Here is a 24493-nt window from a genome sequence, read left to right as displayed (position 1 = left end):
GGCTCCGCCCCTCGCAGCGGGCTGCTGGTAACTGCGGGAATTCACGGAGCACAGTGAGCGGTCACCTCAAGTTCTTGGGTGGTGCTCCGAAATGCTGATTGCAAGTCAGCCTTTTGCCTTGTGAGACCCCCGATGAGTGTCTTCGGGGCTCTCGTCGTCAGTTCCACAGAGGTGTTTCTGGATTTCCTCTTAGAAACCACCTCATAGCAGGGTCCCTATGAGGAGCTGGTTTTGGACATGTGGTTCGTTCATCCTGAAGCTTCGATGTTTTCAGGACTGTGGTCTCAACATATGGGTTGATGTGCTTGTTTATAGTCAAACACAAGAGCCGCTTCCAAGGCTGTGCTGGAGTTCCCCACATGCTTATATTTAAACGCGTGTCTGTGTGGTTTTGGGATCAGGGCCTTAGATGTTTTCCTAAGCTGTTCTTTGTGAATGGCAGCCAGAATGAAGTTGTTTATGCATACGTGAAGTTACTAATTAGGAAGTGGTATGGGAGAAGGTCAGAAAACACTGTTCTTTGGGCCTGGAGGGTGAAGAAGTGAGGTGTCTAATTAAGTCTTTTCTCAGCATGTATTTTTAGTGGTGCTTATGTCTTGGGCACTTAGTTGGGTGATTTACCGGAGTCTCTGGTATGGGTGTTTATACTGATAGAAATCTTGCTCTGAAATGAAGTAGGTTTTATAGACAAGCTCCTCTTGATATTCGTGATTGACAACAGTGAGGATAACAATGCAGAAAGTTGAGGGAGAACTTGAATTTTTACCGTTGCATTGTATTACATAGTTCAAAACCAGCTTTTGCTATGTCCTAAGACCACACAATACACAGGCAGATTAGTCTCTCCCAGGCCTTCCAAATAAAATATATAGGAGAAAATTATTTTTCCAGTATATGTTATTTGGAAATGGAGGTTTTATCTGATGAAGCTCTGTTTCAAATTTTTGTTTTAAAATTGCACAGACATTCCTGGTGTAGATGATAACCTTATCTTAAGGCCTGATCTCAAAACCTCTCTTAATCTTCTTAAGCTCTTAGCGATCCTATAGACAAATTGACCTAGTATGCTACTGTTGGGAGATAAAAGCTTTTGTATTTTCTGTTATTTGGAAAGTCATGATGGAGAAAAGAACTGTAACCTTTACCATTTAATAAATTCATCACAAGCCTGGTGTGCAGAGACCTTAGTGTTGGATTAGGGAATACTGGACTTTTTATTCTCCAGAAAAGGGCCTTTTTGGGATTTGTTCTGAAGTTTTGGTATTTGCTAGCACAGATCCTGTGTGTAAAAGCTCTTAAAAGTCCTGTGTTTAATGGTAATTGCAATAGCCGGAACAATTTTGCTTAAAAGCCTTGCAGACACCCAAATTGAAAGGTTAAGTTTTAAGTATATTTAAGTCACAGCAGCAGGTGAATGCTTGTTGGAAGTCATTGTCTAAAAAATACATAAAACATTTTCAGATAGTATGATATGTGATTCATCTTATAATTTTGAAATAGTGTCATAATTTACAGACATATCCAGGAGATTTCTAGATTGGACACGAAGAGTGTTTGTTTATTTGCTTGCTTTTCTCCAAAGAAGAAGATTCTTAATGAAGTGTCTTTTTCAGTCAAGTATTATTTGTCACCAGAGGGAAGAATGGTGAACCAAACTCAGGCATCAGGACCAAACTCGAATTGTTTTGCTGTGCATCCTCTTAGGTTAAGAGAATGTTTGCTATGTCTTTTCTCCCAGTAGAAAAATGTTCAATGGTATTTGGGTGTTGTTTCTTTTGTGTTTTTTTCCAGTCTGTGTCAACAGAATAGAAAGTCTCCATTCATGGCTGTCAAATGTGAAAGAATTGGACTAGAAATGGTGCTGATTCTTGACTTCATTTAGAAAATTAATCCTGATCTTCAAAGGCATTTCACTGTCCATAAAGTGTTTTGCCTCAACTAGGGTACCTGCATCTCCTGGATGAAAAAGAGTAGCTCACCTAGAGGAAAAGTTGTCAGCTTGGAGAAGCATGTCAGTAGTGGAAATTCTTAGGGTGGTGGGTTTTATGTTTTTTTGTTTTGTTTTTTGTGTTTTGTTTTTTTAGGTCTATATTGATATTCTTGGGTTTTGCAACATCTGGAAAGGAAAGATGGCTTTTGAAAATCGTGCTGTATTTAAAACATGGTGTTATGTCCATAACTGGTGAAAACAGCTTTTCTCTTAAACATCTTTGTTACTCATATCAATTCTTTGGATGTCATCTGATGAACTTTGCTAACTTAATATTGCTTTTTCTCCTTCTGTTGCTAAGTCTTTAGTTAGTTTAGTAGTTTTTTAAGGTGCACACAAGGTTAAGTCCTATATTAAGAAGGGAAATGGAAGGTGGTTGTTTTGGCAGATAACTGCATTTGCTAAGTCTTCCAGTCTGGACAAGCTGAAACTTCAGCTGAAAGGATTAGTGCCAGTTTTCAAGCCTAGTTGACGGTAGAATGTAAGGAGTTGGACTCCTTGTGAAGATTATGTGAGGTGTGAGTTAAGTGCAGTAGAAAGCTGAATTATTAGTGATTCTGCTTAATTCTGTATATGCTGAGCAGCTGTAGTAGAATCGTATGTTCATATTGACACGTATGAACTTCTGTGCTTTTAGCAATTGTGCATAGTTATACCATCTCTGTGTGGTATTTGTGGTTTTGTTCTCGAACTGGAGGGCAGTTAATGTGGCTTTACGGTGAGAGTCATATTTAATTCTGGCATGCCTGGTGATAGATGCTAGTTTTTTTATTTATGACGTGGTGATGCCTTCACAGCTTTATAACCATATAAAATAAAGTGAGATGGGAAGATAGCTTCCTGGTAGGAAGAAGTGAAGCATATTCAGTATGTGGAGACTTTTCAAGAGTTACAATTGATTTTGACAGATTAAAGAAAAAATAAACAAACAAAAAACCACCACTGAAACCAGAAACTATCTTTGGAACATCTCCATTTTAATTTGGTTGAAATACAATATAAAGAAATGGGTCGATGGTACTTCTTGCTTAGAATTACCACAATCTTGTAAATCTATTAATTTGCATGTTTGACATAATCTGTTTTGGACACAACATTGCAATTACCTTTAGCATTATTATTATTTATTATAATGTTTGCATGTTAATTTTGCTACTTTTGAATTATAAAGGAAAATAGGAGACTTTTTTTTTACATAAATTAGTTGCACTTTGAATAAATTATAGCAATTACAAGTTCATGTTAACAGACATATAGCAAACGTTTGTTTCAAGAAGTTGGTTATAAGAGATATGAGTTGCATATGCATCAGGTTTATTTATTTGGGAAATAAATGTAAGTATACTTCCTTAACAATTATTTTCAGATAAGCTGCATTCATTTTAAGCCATGCTCTGTGACTATCACTTTTACATTTTTATTTCACTTTTACATTGTAGTATTTACAGGAACTGGAAATTATAATTTTATGGCCTGAAATTGTTCTTCGGAGGTGTGCCTTTTAGGTGCCAGCATCAAGGCAGCTCAAGTGGATGCTAGCAAGAGTTAATACACTGCCACCCCCTGCTCCAACATAAGTATTTAAGGATTGTGTGAAACTGAAACAAATCTATTTAAAAAAAAAAATACAAAATTATATATAATACAAAAATACAAAATAATTATATATAATACAAAATACAGTTCTTTTGATTGTAGTTCATAGAGTATGAACAACTTGATCCTTGTCTATTCTGGCATATTTTAGGTGTAAAAAATATGCAAAAGCATGGAAATTGAAAATTCAGACTATTCGCTAAAGTACAAATTTCAGTTTAATAATAGCAAGACCAAAGATATGTCTTTAATTTGGAAATGCATGCTTTGCTTTGCAACATCTGCTTATGAAATTATCTAAATTATCCTTTTGGCCCAAGTCATCAAAATACTGAGCTTGAGAAATATATTTTCCTTGTCACAGAACGATTAAAATGAGAAAATGCTTTAAAGACTATTAATAAGCATGATTGAGAACACTGTAAATTCTTGGAAAAGCTGTGTTCAATTAAAAAATAATGGTGGGGTTCGGAGCTTTTTTCTTTGCCTTTTTATGTTTAATTTTGCTGCTTATACAGCCCTTTTTTCACCCACAGATTATCTTGGGAAAACGAAATACACATGCAGCATGCAGACAGAATCTTTTTGACCTTTTTTTTTTTTTTTCCCTTGAAAAAGATAGGCTTTACATACTTTTCAACCAGTAGTTTGCAACTTTTTTGTTAGTTCTTGCACCTTAGGTGTTTCAAATGATCTTGTATGGCATCTGCTTCATATTAGAAGTTACAGTGGGTAAGTGTAATCTAAAGATAAGAGTTGTAACTGTTAATGTGATGCAAGATGTGGATGGGTTAACAGGAAGGTAGGGTACCAGAACAGAGAATTTTTCAGTGCCCTGGTTTGGGCTAGAATAGAGTTAATTTTCTTCCTGGCAGGCACTCTGGGCATCAGTCAGTGTGTGGTGACTGATGGTGTTGTGCATCATTTGTTTCTCTTGGGTTTTGTTCCTGGGTCACCCCTTTCCGCCCACCCCCTTATCTCCCTATTCATTATAATTATAATACTATATCATTAATGTTGTTTTAGTATTCTACTTTATTTCAGTTCCTAAACTGTTCTTACCTCAGTACATGAGTTTTACATTTTCTGATTCTCGCTCACATCCCCACTGGCAAGGGGGAAGAGAGATGGAGCTGCTGATACTTAGTCAGGGTTAAATCATGGCACTCTGAGAGCTCCCTTTACATGAATATTTTAATAAGATAGTGCTGCTTTTCCCGACCTTTGTTTTACTGGGTTTTGTTTGTATTGTTATGTTATACCATCTGTAATACCTTTTCTTAACACCTTCTGGTTGCATTCTTCTATGCTTTTCCTAAACCATTTTTTCTTGTTTGTGTATGTGCAATACAGTAAATGCTTGGTTGTTAGAATTCCTTGCATAAAGAAAAGATGCTCCATTCTTGATAGGAAAAATATTCTTGTGCTTTGATGACTTAAAATATAAGCTTCCTTCAGGAAGTTGCTTGATGTGTAGTGTAGTGTAAATAATGTATACTTCACTTTAGGAAAGATGCAGGAAGTTTTTTAAAATAGTAAGTTGTAGGTATTTTCACAACTATTTTAAGCAAGCATGTTACACAGTGTTTTCTGAGCTTCTAAAAAGCACACACATGCTCCAAATGTTCTTTCTTAAAACTCTCTTCCTTAGATGTTCTCAATGGAGAGCCTGGCATCACAGCTCTAAGTTCCTGAGTTGCTGTTCCCATTTTGCCTGGCACTGTGTTTAGGTTGAGTCTCTGCATCATCCCTCTTATGCAAGCCCTTTGCCACCACGATTTATGAAAAAGTAACATCTTTTATCAGTGTCTTGGTGGGAAAGTGTGTCAAGATGTTTCTCTAGTGTCTTTTGTAATGATTTGGGTTCTGCATCCAGACAAAAAATCTGAATTTGCTTGCTGCAGTGCCTGGCTGCTGATGTGGTTTGCTTGAACATGGGCTGTCATAATAGCCAGCCTTCATTGTAGTATTTCAAAGCTCACATCTCTAAGCATTTGGGCTTGCTCACCAACTTCTAGGACATTCCCAAATAGGAAATTAAAGTATTACGGAAACGTACGCTAGCATTTCAATTACAAAAACCAAACCACACCACCTCCCCCCCTCAAAAACAATAATAAAAAATTCCAGCAAAATAACCCTCTGAAAAACTTAAGTCTTCAACTGAATTTCTCTTCAGTGTAAGGTACACAGCTGTAGCAAAAGGGTGTGCAGTCAGTATCAGTAAAGAATATTGCTTAAATGGTGGGAGAGTGTTTATGATTGTTTCTGATATCCTTTATGAATAGTGGAATTGCATTTATTCCTGTAATACTACCAGTCTTCCAAAAAATTGTTGGAAGACTTTTGTGTTTGTGCACGTTTTTCTGAAAGGAGGGTACAAGGAAGGTAGTGATATTATAAACTTTCTGCCAGCCTGTGGAGGAGTAAAGTATGAATTCTGTGAATCTTATTAAAATACTTCATAATCTGCATGCCTGGAAAATTCCCTGTCGGGAATTCACCCTTAAATAGTCTAAAAATTGCTAAAAGCCATGAGCTGTATTTGTTTGCATGACTTCTAGTTGTGCAGGAGCCTGAGGAACAGCTATTAAACCATGAAGGATGGCTAGAAACATTAGCTTTGTATATAGAACAGTTGGAGAATACTTGGAACAGCTCCTGTGCTGTATGATTGAACCTGCACCACGGAACAGCAACATACAGTTTGAAAACATTTGCTGCCTGTTTTTTCAGCACAGCTGAAATTTATCTCCTCTTCATCTTTTGCTGCCTGGCACCTAAGGTATGTTCAGGTTGCAGAGGGAAAATATTAGATATTTGTGTTTACTGTCTGCTTGGGTTCTTGCTTTGTGAAGTTTTGGCTTTTAGGCACATGGATACTTTTGCTTTCTTTAGGAGCCTGTGCAAATGTTGGTGGGGTCTGGATTGTTGTGGAGTTTTTGCCTCCCTACCTACAAGTCAACATCTTAAAGGGATTTTTTGAAATTTCATTAAAAAACAAATTAAAATGTGTTTATCTGCTTGTTTTAGTGTGTGCAGGCTTTCTGCATATATCTTTTCCATGGCATCACTTTTTTTCCTGTTTATAAGTTGAAATGGCCCAAGGCCAAGCAGAGTAAGCAGTAGTTTTTGGAAAGAGTTATCATGCAGATTTAGTAGTAGGATATTGAACCTTTTGGCACAGAAACCCTGTGAGTTTGTAATCGTTGTGGTTTGTGTGTGTTATTGAGCAAGTTTACATAAAGTGTATATGATATGATCTGAAAAGTGCTTTTGCAGCTTATTTTGGAGGTTGGGTACAGGTTAGACTTCTGAGCTGTTCCAGAAATGCATTTTGATTTTGGGAAGCTTGGAAGTGAAAGCTTTTAGCCACCGGTGTGACAAGTGTCTTCAGACTTAAGAAATATGTGATTATGCTTGTAAAGATCAGCAAACTGAGCTACATACTGCAGGGACATATTTCAAGAAAATGAGAGTCAAGATGTATTGGATGTTATTCATCATAAGGGCTTGTTGAGTTGGAATGAAAAAGTGAATGAGATAGAAAAATATTCTTTTCTTTATTAAAACTTAATTTAATTTTTGAAACACTGTCTGTCTCTTGTGCCCATAGGGTATTGATTCTGCTTTTATGCAATGAGATACCAAAAAATACTACTAATGAAGAATTTGGACACTGAGGAAAAAATAACCTAAAGGATTTGTTGCATTCTGGCAGCTTTTTGTTTGATGAGGCATTCTGAATATGGAGAATTAGGGGAGAGCTATGAAAGTGGTAAATATGGTAAAAATTATTCAGTAGTGACTAGGATTGTGTCACCTTACAAACCTGGAAAAAAACCAATTATGGAACAATGTATTTCTCTGGTGGAGTAATGATCCTCAGCTATCTCACTGATTACATTATATAGTGACGACCAGTCAGTATGTTGGGGTGCAGTATGTGCTATTCTGAGGGACCTTGTCTCCAGGACAGCCTGGAGAACTGGGGACCTTATGGCATTCAGCAAAGGCTGAGGTGTGCTCTGAGGCAGAAGAGCTGTGTGCCACGTGGGGGTTGAATGGGTGGCAGCAGCTCCTGACCTAGTGGAGCTTGCTCGCTCAAGGGCAGCAAGCTTACTTAGGGGCTAGAGCGTGGGACCTGTGAGCAGAGGTAGAGGACACCAGAATTGCAGAGTGTGGTTGAACAGATGGCCCAGGGGAGATCCCAGCTGAGAGATACTAGTGGCCTTTGTCTGCCTCTTATGGCAGATGAAGAAAATCATAGTCTGGCAGATAGTGCCAGACTTTTGCATGCTGGTAAGGGGAGTAGGGCTCAGGCTGAAACACCTAACTGTGTGGCAGATATTTTTAGGAGAAATCTTTCTTCACTCTGAAACAGGGAACTGTGGACATTATGGACGTTGCAACTTTGGAGAGATTCAGAACTTCGCTAGACAAAGCACTGCTCTGGATTGGCCTGGTCTGAGCAGGGGGATTGAATTATCAGATATCCAGCAGTCTCTTGCAACCTGAAAAGCTTTCTATTACACTGTAGTGAGCATCTTACCTTTAGCCTGGGGATGCCTGCTTCAGGCATTGCAAATAGAGAAGGAATAGCAATTTGGGACTGGTTTAGTTGCACAAGGTCTGAAGTGATGGTGAGAACTCAGTTTGCATCGGCATAGAAGTGTCACCTCAGTCCTGTGAGACTGTTTTTTTTTTTCAACCTTGATTTTTTCACATGCTTCCTCCCCATGCACCCAAAAGTACCTTTTGTGATGGGTATTTAATGTATAAATGCTTCTGGGTAAAGCATCAATAGGTCAGTGTATTTAAAGCAGAGCTACACTTCTGCCTCTCAGCCCTTCTTCCTAACTTATTTGCTGGTTTATGTACAAACAGTTTGTTTTCATCTGGTAGACAAAAGTATGCACTTAGTTTTTTACTTTTCAGTCCTAAAAGTATAGGGGATGTTGGGTCTGTCTTTCCTGTCATACTTGGTACATTTTCAGACAGTGCCAGATAAATTAATTGAGAAGTGTGTTCAGCAGTGAGTGGGATTTTTTTTCCCAGGCTTGGTGGGTATATAAAAAAGATGAAAGTATATTCACTGGTGTATTCGTATCCTTTTTTGTTAGTCTTTACCAAACCAGTCTTTTTAATATGATAATCTACTAGTGTATACATTTTCTATAGTATTTTTAAGGGAGAATGATACAAACAAGAATTCAGTCAATAATATGAACACAGCAGGAAGTAGGAAAAGAGTGAAAAGCTGTGATATACGACCTCCTCAGACCGCCTTCCCATGTAAAAGTGAAATTGTCATTCTTAGTAAAGCTGTCATATTTGTTCACTTAGTCCTGTTTCTCTGTAAATAGCTTCAAACCAGAGGGTTTGTACTGTTTTAAAAAGACTTCTAGTTAATTAATGGTGAGTATCAGATAAAGTAGTCTGATCTCTCAGGCAAACGGCTTGAAGAGATCTGATACTGTTTTATCTGACTTACTGATCCATGGACACAGGCATTTGTTGGGCAGTCGGACAGTATTTTGCTTCCAAACAGCTGCAATGTACAGTCTCTCTGACAAGGACACAGGAAATAAAGGAGGATCTTGAGGGCTAGGGAAACCAAAGGAATTGCAGGGAATGGGAATTGTATTTGGAGGCGAACTGTATTATTGCCGGAGGAAAAAAATACATAACAAAGTTCCATGAACATAGATTTTCATTATTTCTGATGTTTATGTAACAACTGATCTCTTTTGAGGATCACTCTTAAAACATCTGTGCCATAAAAGAGAATTTTCAAAGCAAGTGAATTGCCCATATTGTTATGGACTTGTTTACTGTGAATTAACTGAAGCATCATCTGTATCTCTTGTTTATGGGCTGTGTGGAAGCTGTGTGGCAGGGTGGGTAGTGAAGCCAAATGAGTATGCCAGTGTTCTGGAGTTACTGAGTGTTCAGCTAGGTTGGGTAAAAGTGGTTTTAAAGCATTTAAAAAAAAGACTAGTGCCATTTGTTTCATTATTCTGTAGTGTTTCTGTAACATTGCTGCATTATGTCAAGATTTTGTTTCCTCTCAGGTGTTTTTTGGATGCTGCATTTTCTGTTTCAGACTGATGTAATAGAGAGTTAACTGTTTCTAGTAACTTAGTTCTTCTGCATCTTTGTTATTTCTCCATTTTCTGCTGGTTTAGCCCCTTGGGTTGTTTTGGTCTCAAGTAGCAAGAGAGGTAAAGAAGTAGTGTAATAGTTTGGATTAGAAAGCAAGACATAGGAGATCATTCTACCACGGTACAGTGCTGTAAGAGAGCTTTGTTTTCAAGGCACCATATCTAGTTATGGTCTTTTATGTCTACAGATTTTCAAAATAGAGTTCATTGTCCAGAAAACAGATACCTGAATGGTTGCCACCTGGAGTGATTTTAATTTTGATCTTCTAAAGATCTTAAATTTACACAATTTGAAGAAGAAATGTTCTCTTAAGGTTTATTGCATCTCTTCAGAGGAAGGACTAGCATAACCATGAAAGATCTTATGATCTCTGTAGAGAGCACTGGGTGAGAATACTTTAATACTGCTCAGTACAGTTGGTGTGACTGTTGTTGAAAATCTGTATACTGACATGCTTTGATATTTATTATGCAGTATCTTTGGAGTTACTGCTTAGGGATTGCCTATGCTGGAAAGTTACGCTGTTCTAACTCAATCAGTGTATCCAAAGGGGCAAGGATGGTCTTCTTAGACATAAAAGTGACTTTGAAATGCTCATTCTGGGAGAGTTTGTTCTTTTTGAGAAACAGGGTAACTCATCAATACACCCATTTTGGTCTGGTTCTTGGATTATAGACACTGGAGAATTGTGGCTTACAAATACACTTGTGTATTCTCTTATGTACACCACCAGCTTATAGATGCTTGAAATTTCAAGTTCCTAGCAGCTATGCGTGGTACCAAAAAGAAATTTTCATCCCTGTCTGGGCCCATGTGGTGCCTTTTTGGAGCGTGGGTGTCAGCTGTCTCTTCCTTACAGTCAGTCCATGTGATGAATTTAAGATGTGATTTCCTATAAAACATTATAGTGTTTAAAACCTTTACCTTGCTTTGCCTAACTCCTGCTGTCTTGGCTTTGCTGTCCTTGTGTTTAAAAATTTTGTTCTCCTTTCAGCTCATTTGAGGAGTCACACTGGAACCTCCTGGATTGTTCTTCTGGCTGTGCAGGCATTTTCCTTGCTTTTTCTATCTCCCAGGCCAATTAAGCTTGTTCTTTTCAAGGCTATTGCAGAAGGAACAAATTTCAAAGTGCAGTAAAAAAACCTTTGGTGGGCTGAATTGCACCTCTTGCAGATTATTATGTTCAGCGTTCAGACCATTGAAGCTTTTTATGTTCTCATGGGAGCAGTGACATGGAAAGAGGAGAGCTATCATGAAGTCTTAAGAGAGGGGAAACCAGGACATGTGGTTACCTGTTCTCCAGAGCTGCCCAGTGTCCTCAGTGGAAAATACAATTCGCAGGCTGAGGGTGAAAAATTATGTTCTGGGAGACACATTTCTGGGACATGAAAATGATTCTCAGCACTGGTAAACAAAATACTGTCTTGGTTCAACTGCTTGGATTCCTTGTGAAGGTTTTGTATGAACTGCAAACTGGCGTCAGAACTTTCTTTTTATGGTGTTACAAAGGAAGACTTTCACACATGAAGCAAGCTGCTATTGTTACGAATGTATTACTTATGAAAGAAGAGGGAATGGACTTTGGTTGTTTTATATATTAAGAAGAAATGTGGCAGTTGGATCTCTGGTTAAGTCTGAACTTGAGGAGTTTTGCTGTGGCTATAGCATATTTTGTTTTGGAAAAACTTGGGCAGTGAGAGCTTAAGTTCTAAATTTACTCATGTAAGCACTGCAGATGTTACTTTTCAGAAAGCATTGTGAAACAGAGCAGATGGAGGCAGGTTTTAAGAAGCAGATTTGCTCTATTGCCTTCAGAAGTGTAGACATAATTCTCATCATCAGCCACAAATAATCATGCTTCAACTTTGCAAATCAAGTATCATGAAGACAGAATTAATGTCTGATCTACTGGTCTGTGTTGATTTCACTCTTTATGCCTGGGTTTAACAAGCTGTGCAATTGTACTCTGAAATTTGTATTTGTAAAGAGCAGGGCAAAAGACATTCTTCTAGAAGTCCAATGGCTGATCTTCATTACTATAGAGAGGCTATTAGAAATCTTTGTTTTGCTTTAAAGATAATACAGAAGCTGTTGAAATTGAATAGGGTAGCGTTCTGGAACAAAAAATCGGTCTATCTCAAGTCACAAGGTTGTTACTCATTCGAAGTTGCCTTTACATATACATTTCTGTTGACTATTCTCTATTTTTCCACTGGCTGTTACTCTTACTACGATACTGGTGATCTTAAAGAAGGCTTGAGAGTTCAAAACTGGTAATGAGATGACTGATGTTAAATCCAGTGTCTTAAGTCCTGACCTTCTTTCTTTTGACATGCATACTTTGAGTTTGTTTACTTCTAGAAACAAACAGCACATGCATGTGGAAATGCTCACAGACAAACACACAAATTTAGATACCTCATGTATGTAAACAGTCATCTCTGTATCTCTTGAAAAGATCTGCTGTTTGGCAGTGACTACAGTCCTCTACTTCTGACTGCCTCAGTGCATTATGTAAGGTATATAAAAAAGGTTTGCTGAAACTGGCTCTGGTTTCCTAGAATTATGTGTGTTGAATGCATTGTAAACTTACAGGTGGTGTTTTTGTGAAACTTGTCTACGATATGCAGTGGTGTAGCTAATCATTTGCTATTGGGACTGTGATGACTCAGCCACTTTGAAACTTTGCTTCCAGTTCTGTATACTACTTACTGAGATCTTGAGTTCAGTTGAAATATACCTAAAAGAAAACTGGACTATATGTGTGTTTCAATCTGTGTATATACTTTTTGTGTAAATATGGGAGCCCTGTGTTCTGGACTGGAGAGAGGTATGCCTTCATTAATAGCAACAGTGGCAGTTTTTTCAGTCGTATAAAAATATTGGTGATAACAATTCCCATCAAAATAAGTTAGTCTCTTAAAATGACCATATAGCCTGGCTGTAACTGCAGTAACTTGTCCTCTTTCTCAAAGTTTTAATGTCAAAGGGGTATTTTGGCTGCTAAGCTGCTAGACAAACAACTGAAAACTGCTGAGCTATGTGGATATGTCACAGGTATTGGCTGACGTGCATCTGTGTTGCTGCTTTTGCTTTCAGATGTTACCATGAGTATCAGTTGGAGCACAAGGAGCTATGGTAGTAGGAGTGTTTGGGAGAGCTGGGTCTTGTTTACTTGAGAAAGGTAAGAGTGTGATGGGGTTGTGGGAATTCCTGAGGGAACAGAGTGAGAATGGGTGATAACTGGCCAGGTAAGATCACCCAGCAATGAGATACTTTACCTTACTAAGTTAAAGAAGATACCACAAGCTGAGAATTGGCAACTAAAGAGAAGGAAATACTAAATCTACTGTTGTCTCTGTGGCATGTTACTGAATTAGGAGACATGAGGCAAATTCCAGAATATAGTTCATTTGTGCAGAACATATAAAATGAGACAATATGGAAACTAAAGAAAAATTCAGTGGAGAAAGGAGGTTATGTTGTGATGAGATAACTTTGGCTGAATGCAAGGTGCCCACCAAAGCCAGTCTAATCACTCACCTTCCTCATCTGGATGGTGAAGAAAATGTATGACAGAAGGTTCAGCAAATATGGTCACAGGCAAACCAGACTTGATTTGGAGAAATTAATTTAATTAATTGCCATTGAAAAGTCAGAGAAGGATAATGAGAAATAAAAACAAACCTTAAAACATCTTGCCCCCACCCCTCCCTTCTTCCCATGTTCAACTTCAGCTCCAGACTTTTCTTCCTCTTCCATCTGAGTTGCTCAGGGAAGTGGGGGATGGGGGTTGTGGTCAGTTTGTCACAGTTGTCTCTGCTGCTCGTCCCTCCTCATGTTCTTTCCCTGCTGCAGCGTGAGGTCCCTCCCAACTTTTCCAGCATGGGTCCTTCCCAAGGGCTGCCTCATGAGTTCCTCATGAGCTGCCCTAGTTTGTTTTCACATGGCTACAGCCTCCTTCAGGCACCTGCACATATGTGGAGTCCTCTGTGAGCTGCAGGTGATCTCTGCTGCACTATGGACCTCATTGGGCTGCAGGGGGATAGCCTGCCTCATCATAGTCTTCAGCATAGGCTGCAGAAGAATTTCTGCTCCAGTGCCTGGAGCATCTCCTCTCCTACCTTTTTCACTGACCTTGAGGTTGGCTTTGATGCAGTTTTTCCCCTTCTTAAATATGTTCTCATAGAGATGCTATCCACTGTGCTGTGACATGGTGTGTCACATGCTGTGACAGATCTGCTGTCACCGATGGGCTTGGCCTTGGCCAGTGGTGGTTCTGATTTGGAGCTGGCTGCACTGGCTCTTGCACAGAGAGGAAGGTTCTAACATCGTCTGACAGAGGTTATCCCTGTAGCCAGCCACCAAAACCTTGCCACACAAGATGGTCTGAAAAAAATCTCTAATTATCCACATAAGTAACCGGTGCAGGCAAACATTGCCTGTATGTATGTGTTACCTGACCTTTGGCTGCACAAAGATTTTGATGTCATGACTTTCTCACACTCAAAGACAATTGCTTGAAGAAGAAAACACAACTTCTTTCCATAAGGTGTCCTGGAGCAAGACGAGTTGTATGATAAACTCGGTGATAAAGCTAATGCAGGGAAGTAGAGTGAATTCAGCATGTTGTATATTTTGGTTTGTGATTGCTTATGCCTTAAACAGTTTGCTGCTTAGAAAAATTCTGCAGCTGAAAAGGGTATTGTAGTTGATCCTAAAGGCAGGTTTTTCTGGGTTTCACATCCTATAGCTTGCATTTGAAATTGAAAATGGACTGCATTGCAATCATTACATTTAAAAAAAAAAGTAAAAATGTACAGAAGGATCTAGATAAAGGCTGTGAATCCTACTAGATTACTCACTTGTCAGAAATAAGATGCTATTTGTACCTGTGAGTTTGCTATTGGGGAGAGGTCTGGAATTACTGAAAAAATAAAATAATGACATTCCAATTGAAATGCTAAACCAAACTTTTTGATGTAGATACAGATTCATGTAGCATGTCTTTTGCTTAGCTTTTCAGGGATTTCAGATTTCTGGCTTTACCTTGGAGGCTTTCAGAAAATTGTGATGATGTGGGGATTTTGTAGTTGTGATTTTTTTTTTTTTTTTTTTTTTTGTGTTGGCTCCCCCTCCCTCCCCCCCCCCCCCCACCAGAGAGAAAGCAAACTGCAGGACTAACAAAGATGCAGAAATAATCCAGCTATATAAATGGAATGAAAACAGTAGTGTTCAGACTAATCTGTGATTTTCAGTAAAATCTACTTATGACTGACCTGCTGCTTTGCCATTTGACTTAAATTTCTGCACTTTTTCTGTTGTCTTTGTGAATCTGGTACCTAGATTTTTGAGCATGTTTTTGCAAACAATCTTTTACGTGGATTATGTCTATCTAATACTCATCTTCTGGTAAAATGTCAGTGGCTGTGATGTTCAGAGTAAACTGCAGAAAGCAGTCACATCCATCACAAGGACAGAGGGAGCTTTGATAGCATATTTTCATGTAAGGACAGAGGTCAACAAGGTTGTTGACAGGAATAGAGAGTAATAAACTTTACTCAGCAGTGAAACCATGTTTCTGGAAGAGTGCATGGGTTTATGAGTAAGGATTAAAGGGAAATGTCTTCTGTCGTCGTGCTTGTAAGGAAGTGCTCCTTTCCAAGTAGCACTTGGTTTGCATACCAAGGAAAACTGGTATTTGTAAGCATTAGTTGGTTTTCTGTAGGTGACTCATCTTGTATTTTGTACTGTGGTGAATATGTGCCCATTTCTAGCATTTCCAAAGTGATCGAAGACATGTGTATTGTTTGAAGAAAATCTTCTGATTTGTGTTTGAAGGGATCAGTTTTTCACTGGAATGAGTGGGTGAGGAGTCTTTTCATGAACTCTTAGGTAGATTGTCCCTCTGTGAAGCTTTCAGTGGGATGATGCACAGTCTCTTTAAAGAACACCATCTGAATCCGTTGCTAGAAGTATTTCAGTGTTTCTTTCCACAGTGTGATACTGTGGAGATTTGGGCCAAAACAGAGGAATGAGGTGAAATCTAGACAGGCTGCAAGAGCTGGTTTGGTTTGTGGTAGTTTTTTGAGTGTTAGGCTGGCATTGGTTGCTTAAGGGAGATAAGGACAGCTTTGGTCTTTCCAGAGTTCATAAAACATTTGGCTTGTGCATGTATGTTTTCTCTAATTCATGTCAAGAAGCTCTGAATTAGGTGTCTACGCTTTTATTAGCTATGTAGAAACAATACAAGGAATATCCCAAAAACTGTGTTTCTAGGGTAATAACTTCATGTATTCTTAAGCTGCAGGGGGGAATAGTGGAAGTGTACATTATCACCTGGCTTCTGACCACGTACTCCTAAAATGGGTGAATGTACTGTTGCAATTTAACACTAGCAGTAGGTGTTAACTGGGGTAAACCACTTGTCCAGGTTCACTGGGTGTTCTAACAGATACATACCTACAGAATGTAGGAAATCTGGGAGTGTTTCCCTCATTGGTAGTACTGCTCTAAGGTGGGATCAGGAAAAGAAAGTGAAGAGATTGCAACCACTCTTTTTCTGCCTGTGTAGTAATGACCAGGTAATATTTCCTCCTTTTGTCATCCATTGTACCTATTGCAATCCATTTTGATAGTCTTTAGGAGGCTACTAGGATATACACAGTAAACACAAATGAGTGCTTTGTAAAAGTAGTGATGACATTGATTTTTTTTTTAATATTTTTGGCTCTTTAAAAAATTTACCATGTAGAAATAGTGATAGAGATAGCATCAGTGATGAAGGTACATATACTTGGGAACTTGGGAGGAAGAGAAAAAAAGAGTAAATTTGTTTTTACAGGAAGAAAAGTATTTTTTCCATTGAATACAATTCTACAGTAAAGTGAATGAAAAAGATCACACTCGCACTGGCCTCAATGTGCAGGTATTTCTGCCTTCACTTACGTGATTCAGATTGTTCGTGAATCAAAGAGAACAGCTTATGCACTCTGTAACTGCAGTTTTGAGTGATCCCCACAAATCAAGGGAGTGAAGCTAGAGACTTCTCACTTTGAGGTACTGATCCTTCCTGCCTGACCCCAAATAATATTGCAAAGCATCAGCTTGCAGGCTGGTAAATGCTAACCTCAGCTGCTGAACGTAATTTTTACCAGACTCTGCTGTATAATCTGCTCATGTAGCTCCAGTGCTTTTCCTCCTATACAGTACTAGTACAGGGTTGGTGCGTTTTGTCGGGTACTTGATATGCACAAGCAAATACGATGTAAACCATATACAAGGCATATGATGAATATTAGACAGCTTTTCTTTCATATCAAGTGAAAAGCAGAAAACCTGAATTGCCTTTATCACCCAGAAGCACGTTACCATTTCACAGAAATGTATGAACCCTGTCATACGGAACCAAGCGTGTGACTGCACTTCCTCCCCCAGATGAACCGTTCATTAAAAACATTTTAGCGTCACAGTTATTTTCAACTTATTCATTCTCATAAGCTTTTTAGTATGGTTGATGTTTTTGGAGAGAAACAATTTCCTGTAAAAACTTAGCAAGTTTCCCATCGTAAGATGTTGCTTCTGTTATGAAAATAATGTAGACACATTGGCAGTTAGACAAGTGAGGATCTGTGTCTAGAAATCCAGAGCATGGCTTAGTCATTTGATTCTAGGAGAAATAACATTAAATTAAAAGGTTTATTAAGGCAAACTGCTGATACTTGAATCTGAATTGTGCTCTTCTCTCTCAAAGTGGCTCTTGAAAGAAGATCTGGACCTAGATCTATTAGAAGCATTAAGCAAAGCTTTCAGTCTTTCTGAGAGATTGTATTGAAAGCACTTACTTTAGTTGCTGCTCTGTGTTGTGCTCTCTTGAAAGGATATTTTGAAGATGTAATAACGTCCCACGATTAGAAGAAGTGGAAATCTTCTAGTATTAGACAGGTTGAGCTTGTGTCTGGTAGGAATTCTCTCCATTTCCATTTTTCCCCACTGTTTAGTCTTGGCCATACATACTTACGTTTATTTCCTTGATATTCATGTCCTCATTCCTAGTAATATTTCTCTGTGTTCCAACTTGTCTTAGCATCCATCGCCTCTGGGTGTCTTGAGGAAGAAAAGAAACAAAACCATAACTTCCTCTGGAATTCTTTCTTCTCTTGTGACTTCTGCAGCTCTAATGTTATCTGCTATTCGTCCCTCTGATTTCAGTTTCCAGGCACCTGAGGCCAGAAGAGTCTGTCATGTGCTGAGTGTTGAGCGAGGTCGTGTTCCAGGAAAATCACAGACTTGGTATGGGGCTTCTGAACCAGGAAACAACATGCTATGCTTTTTTCTTCATGGTGCAGAGTTCTTTACTTACATAGCTGTTGTGCTTGGCGGGGCTATATTTTGCAAAGTGCTGCAAATAGATGGTGCAAAAAGGAGTAACTGGTATCAGGCAGACTACTTACAGAGTGAGGAGAAAAGTGTCATAGAGAATTTACCTGACCTGGGGTCAAGAATGTTCTTTTGGCCTGTTCAGCACTTACTAGTCTGACAGGAACTACCAAGGCTGTGAAAAACTGCTTGTCCCCAGTAACCACACAATGTCTATTAATGGGTTTTGTCTCCTGAAAAGGACTGCTGTCAGTCCTGTTGATGGTGCCCTGTTCTGTTTTGCAGCTTTACTGATACCACATGGAAGTACTGAAGAGCTTTCCAAAACCTGAAACTTGTTCCAAAACAGCTGGACTTAGAAGTCTGCAGAAATGTTTGTAGAAGGTGAACAATGGCTTTTGGGGCAAATTGTTCTTGTTTTGTCAGATACCGGCTAGTCCTAAGCTGGCATCTGACAAGTACTAGTCGATTGTACCTGTCCCGTCATATTACCAAGCTTCAAGAAGTCCTGGTCAAGGATTTCCAGAGGGGGAAGTTCTACCAGGCATATTGTGTTCAGTGGGCTGGACTTTTTTTGAGGTACAGTGAATGTTCTTCATCAACATTCTTTTTGGCAGCATTATACTCACTCAAGCAATTTAAAAGCTGAAGAGTCCAGGTCTGTATGCTGTCTCCTGCTTTTCCCCACACCCATCGATTTAATCAGTGTTCTCTGACTAATTACTAATTATTAAGAATGCAGTTGTCAAGGTCTTGGAAAACCCTGAGGTATTTTTCAGTCTTGTTCTGTGGTCTTTTTCTGATTATTCTCAATGCAGAACTTCTCATAAAATTAACAGATGAACAAATAGAATGTTTTCATTTAAGGGGAGAAGGCAAAAGGAAGTTTTTGGTCTACAAGTGTAGCCGGGATGATCTTTCTCCTTGCATGGACTCTTTTTTACTGGCAATAAAAATCAGTCACTTTATTTGCTCCTCACTTGCTATTGTTAAATACTGTCATAATTCTGTTGTATGTTTTTCTTCTCTTTGACCCCGGGTCATGCCTGTTGCTGATTTTAATAGGCTAGAAAAAGACGATTTCTTTGAAACGGATTGCTTTCAAACTTTGAAGGCCTTGTCCATTAATTGCAGAACCATGTTAGAGAGATGAGGATAAACCCTCCTTAGCTGAACAGTTCTGCCCACACTTAATCAAGCATATTTGCCTGGCTGTGTCATGTCTTCCTCATTTACTTTACTGGTAGTGTGCCACTCTGATTGCTCCTGAATAGAGCATGTCCTGAGGATATTCTGGAAATGTGGAGGCTGTGCCCTGGCAATGGGAACAAAGGTTGTACAGAGAACTCCCTCTGATTTCAATCATGATTTTGTCTTCTGGCTCCTCCTTTCATCTCCTTGAAGGTATTTTTTGGCCCTCACCCTGCTTTTACTTATGAAGTTAGTTAAATGATTTTTCCTCTTTAGAATGGTAAGTAACTGGGTCAACAGCCTTGACTTTTAATTGCTATGAATAATTAGGAAGCTTTTATAGTAACCCATCACTGCTTCTTCAAGATGACTTAGCGAATCTCCTGATCTCTCCTTCTCCTGCTTTCTGGGAATGTGTTCACTCCACATTGCCTTTTTTCCATGTCATTCTTAAGAGATATCTTAATAGAAAATCTTGCTGTTAAGTCAGAGTGTACAAAGCTGTAATTGCACTAGAGTTGAATGGAGTTTAGAAGATCTTACAAACCCCTACAAATCTAGTGGTTTTCTTTGAGGAGTGTTTTCAGCTGTTTGCTGATTCCGATTTGAGATTATGTTTTTGCACCTGCTTTAGAAATCTGGATTCTGTCCACTAGCTAAATCAACTTGCTTCCTTGAAATTAGGAATACCGAAAAGCATGTCTCATGTCTCCTTTGTGTTCTAATTAGAGAACAAAAAGCAGGTGGTAATTACACTGCAGAGTAAATAACTGTAAATAACTTTAAATTTCTTAAGTAAGATTTGAGCAATGCAATTGAAGAAAAATCTTCTGAATGTAACTGACTACTAGTAGTATTACTACTACTATTAGTTACTAGTAGTACTACTAGTGGTTGATAATACTACTACTGCTAATTGGTAGTAGTATACCTAGGACAGTCTCCCTGTTCTTAGAACTTTGCTTTTCAGAGGCAAAGTGAACTGTGTTCTGACAATGTGCTTATAAATATATTGACCTCTCATTAAGGTAGTGTCACAACAGGATGGACTAAGCTCATATGGGCTTTTGCAGTAGTGGAAGTGCTGGTGGCAGTATTCATATGCATCTGAAGTTGAGCTGTTGGGAAAAGGCAAAAGGATTCACCCTGGGGAGTTGCTGTACTTAATGTGGCAGCCACATCCTTCATGTTTTCCAAATAAGCTTTGACTGGAGTTCTGAGCTTTCTGTTCATAACATCTGCTTGCTGTCCAGCTTAAGAAATGAGTGAATATTTGAGTCTTCTGATGGATGGGGAAGCTGAAGTGTTCTCTCTGGATAGCGTTAACACTTTCAAATAAAAAGAAGTCCTTGGTGAAATGTACATTATCATTAGCGTGCTACTTGGTCTAGATTATTGGCTTAACTTCACATTGCCAGTCTTGTATTATTTGGCAATATGCCTCAGGTACAAAGAAGGATGAGTGAAATAAATTTTTAAAACTGCTGCAGTGAGAGAAATGAATGTTATGAATTTTTGTACAATGGTGTAGCAGATCTAGTCATAGTAGCAAAGAGTTGTTGCACATTTGGGATTAAGAGAGAAAGAAAAATGAACAGTAAAAGCAATTACGTATGATACTGGACCACATGTGGTTAAAGGATGAGCTTTCCAAGAATACTCAAAAAACTTGTGTCCTGTGGTTTAATTTCTGCTACAGCCATGAAAACATAAGATAACTCTCTGTTTCTCCATTCTGAGTTAGAAGACTGTTTAATGATCACGGTTCAGCTCTTCAGTATTCAGGCAGTTATCTGAAGTTTTTCCACTGCTGTTTTTCCACATGTTTTTCTCCTGTGAGCAACATGTGCAGCTTCTTGTCCCTCTAAGGTCTTAAGTTTTAAAACATCTTCTGTAAGTTAGGATACAGCAGTATTCTGATATGTGGTTATCGCAAAAATTATTATGATATTTGTTCTGTAATATTATTGAACCATATACTTCTATGATCTTTATTTCATATGAGATATACTTAGTGCTTTTTCCAGTTCCTCCTGTGTGAAAGCTCCTTCTGGGTAATTTCTTTTAGATATTTTGCAGAATTGCCCTCCTTAACTTACCTTGTGCTCCTTCACCTTTTGCTTTCTGTTTCAGTGTGTCTTTCCTGTAGTCTTCTGTGATATTCTTCCCCTTCAGTCTAATTGCTGACTTTCATACTGTTATGTAAACCTATGAATTCATGTTTTTAGGCTTGCATGTAGTGTCCTTTAGTTGCCTCTTCTCTAAGTTAAAATGTACTGGCCTTTTTATGATCTCCTCATGTCCTGATCATTCTTGCTCCGTGCCACTGTGCTGTCTGCCAGGTTTGAGCATAACCTGCTGTGTTATGCCTTTGATTGTTGCTGCTCTGCATCTGCTTCCTTCACACATTCAGCTCTCTTGTAATCTTCACACCTCAGTCACTGAAAGCTGGTGAAGGAGAGAAGTACATTAATGTGGAACTGAAATATGCTATAAGTGTGTTGCTGCGACCAGCTTACTCTCTCCTAACCTTCTGAGCTTTGCTCTGACATCTCCTTTGTAGCCTCTCAGTGAATGTGGTTAAGCTGTTACCCTCAGCTAGCCTCAGTTTCATACCTAGCTTCTACACAGGTATGCTGCACTAAATGCTAAGCAAATAACTTGTTACAAAAACAGGTGCTCATCCCAATACCCTGATAATCAGCTTCATTAAGTGTACAGTTTTTTCATGTAAAGAGTGATTTAGAAAGTATATTAATTCTGGAATTATATATTATAGTTGAGTTCTCTGTGTTTCTTCATTTCTGTATCAAATATCATCATTTGGAGGGTATAAAGACTGTCCTGACTGTAAGCAAAATTTACATTGTACTTAGAACATCTTTGAATTCTTTCCTCATTTTGCCTAGTAATAAATAATGAAGCCCAGATCTCTGTCACTTACGTGCGACCTCACAACAAAGTTTTGACAGTCTGAACTAGCAACCAGTATGTGCGATAAACAGCACTCGACTCCCTTCTTTGAGCACTGCTGAAACGTAATCTTTTGTCTGCTCTCAGCACATGGTATCTTCAGGTTTTCTCTTTTAAGTTAATTAGACTTTTAAGTTCACAAGAAACACAATCTTTGTTGCAAGAGTCCACCAGTATATATAATTGTTTTTTTGGAAGAGAAGAATTTTTATTCAAAAAACTTAATTTGCTTATTTTCAGTAGTTAGTCCTTAGTTTCGATCACTGTATTTATTGTATTACAGCTTTTCAGATGGAGCACAGATAGTGAACTTGTAATAAATTTCCTTAATATGAATAAATTGTGCCATGAGCTTTATCACTCTGCTGGAAGAAGATTTGGATAAGTATGTAAATTCTGTGTTTACAATGATTACATCTTTAGCATTACATTCAGTTTATTTTGTAGTCAGTTATGTAGGGTCCTCTACTTGGTGACTGTGCTGCTCTTAAATTTCGCAGAAAGCAGCAAGCTGAAAAAAGGGAGTATAATGTGGAAGGCTTTAAAAAGATTTCCAGGTTCTAATGAACAAGTGTTGTTCAAGGCTTGTAGCCTTTCCTGTTTCTTGTCACATACATACCAGAATTAATTGATTGTGGGTTGTTAAAATTGTGATTTAGAACTTTTACTCAGCAAGTTTCTCCCAAATCATACCTTTTTTTGGAGGAAAAAAAGAGGGCATAGTCATTTCTAGTTCTTGCACCAAACTTTTCTAAGTTAAGTTAGCTTTTAAATTGAGTTTAAAATTTTAATTTAAATTTAGCTTTTCTAAATTCATGGCTTTTGATTGTCTGAACATGTGTAGTTGGAGAGCTAACCATTCTTTTACTGTACATTTCTTTTCCTCTGGTATACTACCTCCTATAGAGGATAAAAATGCCTTTTTATATTTTAATGTTGCAAGTGAGAAGGTTGCAAATACACATTGGAAAAAGGAAAAAAACGGTTGATGGGTTTTCTTCTTTATTATCCAAATAGGCAGACAGCAGTATGATTTTATAATTTCATTTTCTTTGGCCTCAATATGTTCTCGCCCTAAATCAAATGGACAATATATTATGTTCTTGCATCCTCATTTGTGCGTTGTATGCTGTCTGGATAAGTGGCTAAAATAGCTGACATTTAAAGGAAAAAGTAGTAGTTGTATTCCCTTCTGTTATGACAGCTCTGTTTGTGGGATTGAGGATTAGAGGCAGTGAGTATCAACTGAAACACAGGAGCTTCCTTTTGAACATCAGGAATGGAGACAGGGACTGCACTTTGGCACAAATTGCTCAGGGAGATTTTGGAGGCTGCCATGTGTGACATACTCATCTAGACATTGTGCTGAGCAGCCTGCTCTGGATGGCCCAGCTTGAGCGAGGAGGTTGGACTGGATGATGTCCTCCAGTGATCCCTTCCATTTCCAATCTCAGCTGTTCTGTGATTCTGTGATTCTTTGTCTTTTTCACAGTGGACTTGTTTCCATAGTAATCTGCAATGATGGCAGATTATTTCTTTCACATGAAAAAAGGTGTCAACATTTTTCTCTGAAGCATGAAATGGGAAGTTCCTACCTCCAAAACATGTTATCTTGCAGAAGTGCTTTCTTTTCTTATACTTGAAATGACTTCTGAGGCATTGCAAATAAAAACATTTTACCAGAAATGATTTGTACTAACTTTAGAAGGTAAAAATCAAATATTTGTTAAGTTTCAGTTGTGGGCTGTAGATGCAAGTCAGTTTAGGGAGAGTATCCCAACTTCTGTTTTGGAGAAAGCGTCTTCCCATAGCAAACTCTTCAGAGGAGAGAGACACCTGAGGCAAGTACGTATTTGTGCTAAAGCATTTGCACCTCAGTAACATATTTGGAAAATTTAAGCTTTTTTTTTTTCTGGAATGTTAACTATTGCTCTAATTTTGAAATTAAATAAGAATTGACAGCTTTTTCAGAGACCAGAAATACTGATTTCTGACTGTCTTTTGTAACATATCAGATGAATTTTATGAAGGAAGGTAAGAGGTATTCTTTGAGTGAATGCTCTTTGATTTCAATTTGTCATCCTGTTAATAACTTTTCATGTTACTGAGAAGCATAAGTCCTTGAAAGCTTTATCAGTAAGCAAGTGTAGTCTTAACACTGGAAAAATTCCCACTTCATGAAAAGAAGTGATGTAAGAT

The 24493-nt window shown here is 38.3% G+C and overlaps 1 protein-coding gene across 3 annotated transcripts in view; it reads left to right on the top strand.

Moving 5' to 3' along the window:
- The window catches only part of RNF38 (ring finger protein 38), a 107538-nt gene that overhangs the window by 1318 nt on the left and 81727 nt on the right, over positions 1–24493 (top strand). The window contains exon 2 of one of the 3 annotated variants that reach the window (XM_063422043.1): positions 12851–12935. The exons of the other annotated variants lie outside the window; for them this stretch is intronic. Within the exon in view, the coding sequence (XP_063278113.1) occupies positions 12887–12935 (49 nt within the window). The 5' untranslated portion in view covers positions 12851–12886. The remainder of the gene's footprint in view (positions 1–12850; positions 12936–24493) is intronic. 3 annotated transcript variants of the gene reach the window in all.

Source organism: Prinia subflava, chromosome Z (genome assembly GCF_021018805.1).
Source record: "Prinia subflava isolate CZ2003 ecotype Zambia chromosome Z, Cam_Psub_1.2, whole genome shotgun sequence".
NCBI classification, from domain to species: Eukaryota; Metazoa; Chordata; class Aves; order Passeriformes; family Cisticolidae; genus Prinia; species Prinia subflava.
The sequence above is the reverse complement of the archived record's forward strand: the minus strand, read 5'-3'. Positions and strand labels throughout refer to the sequence as shown.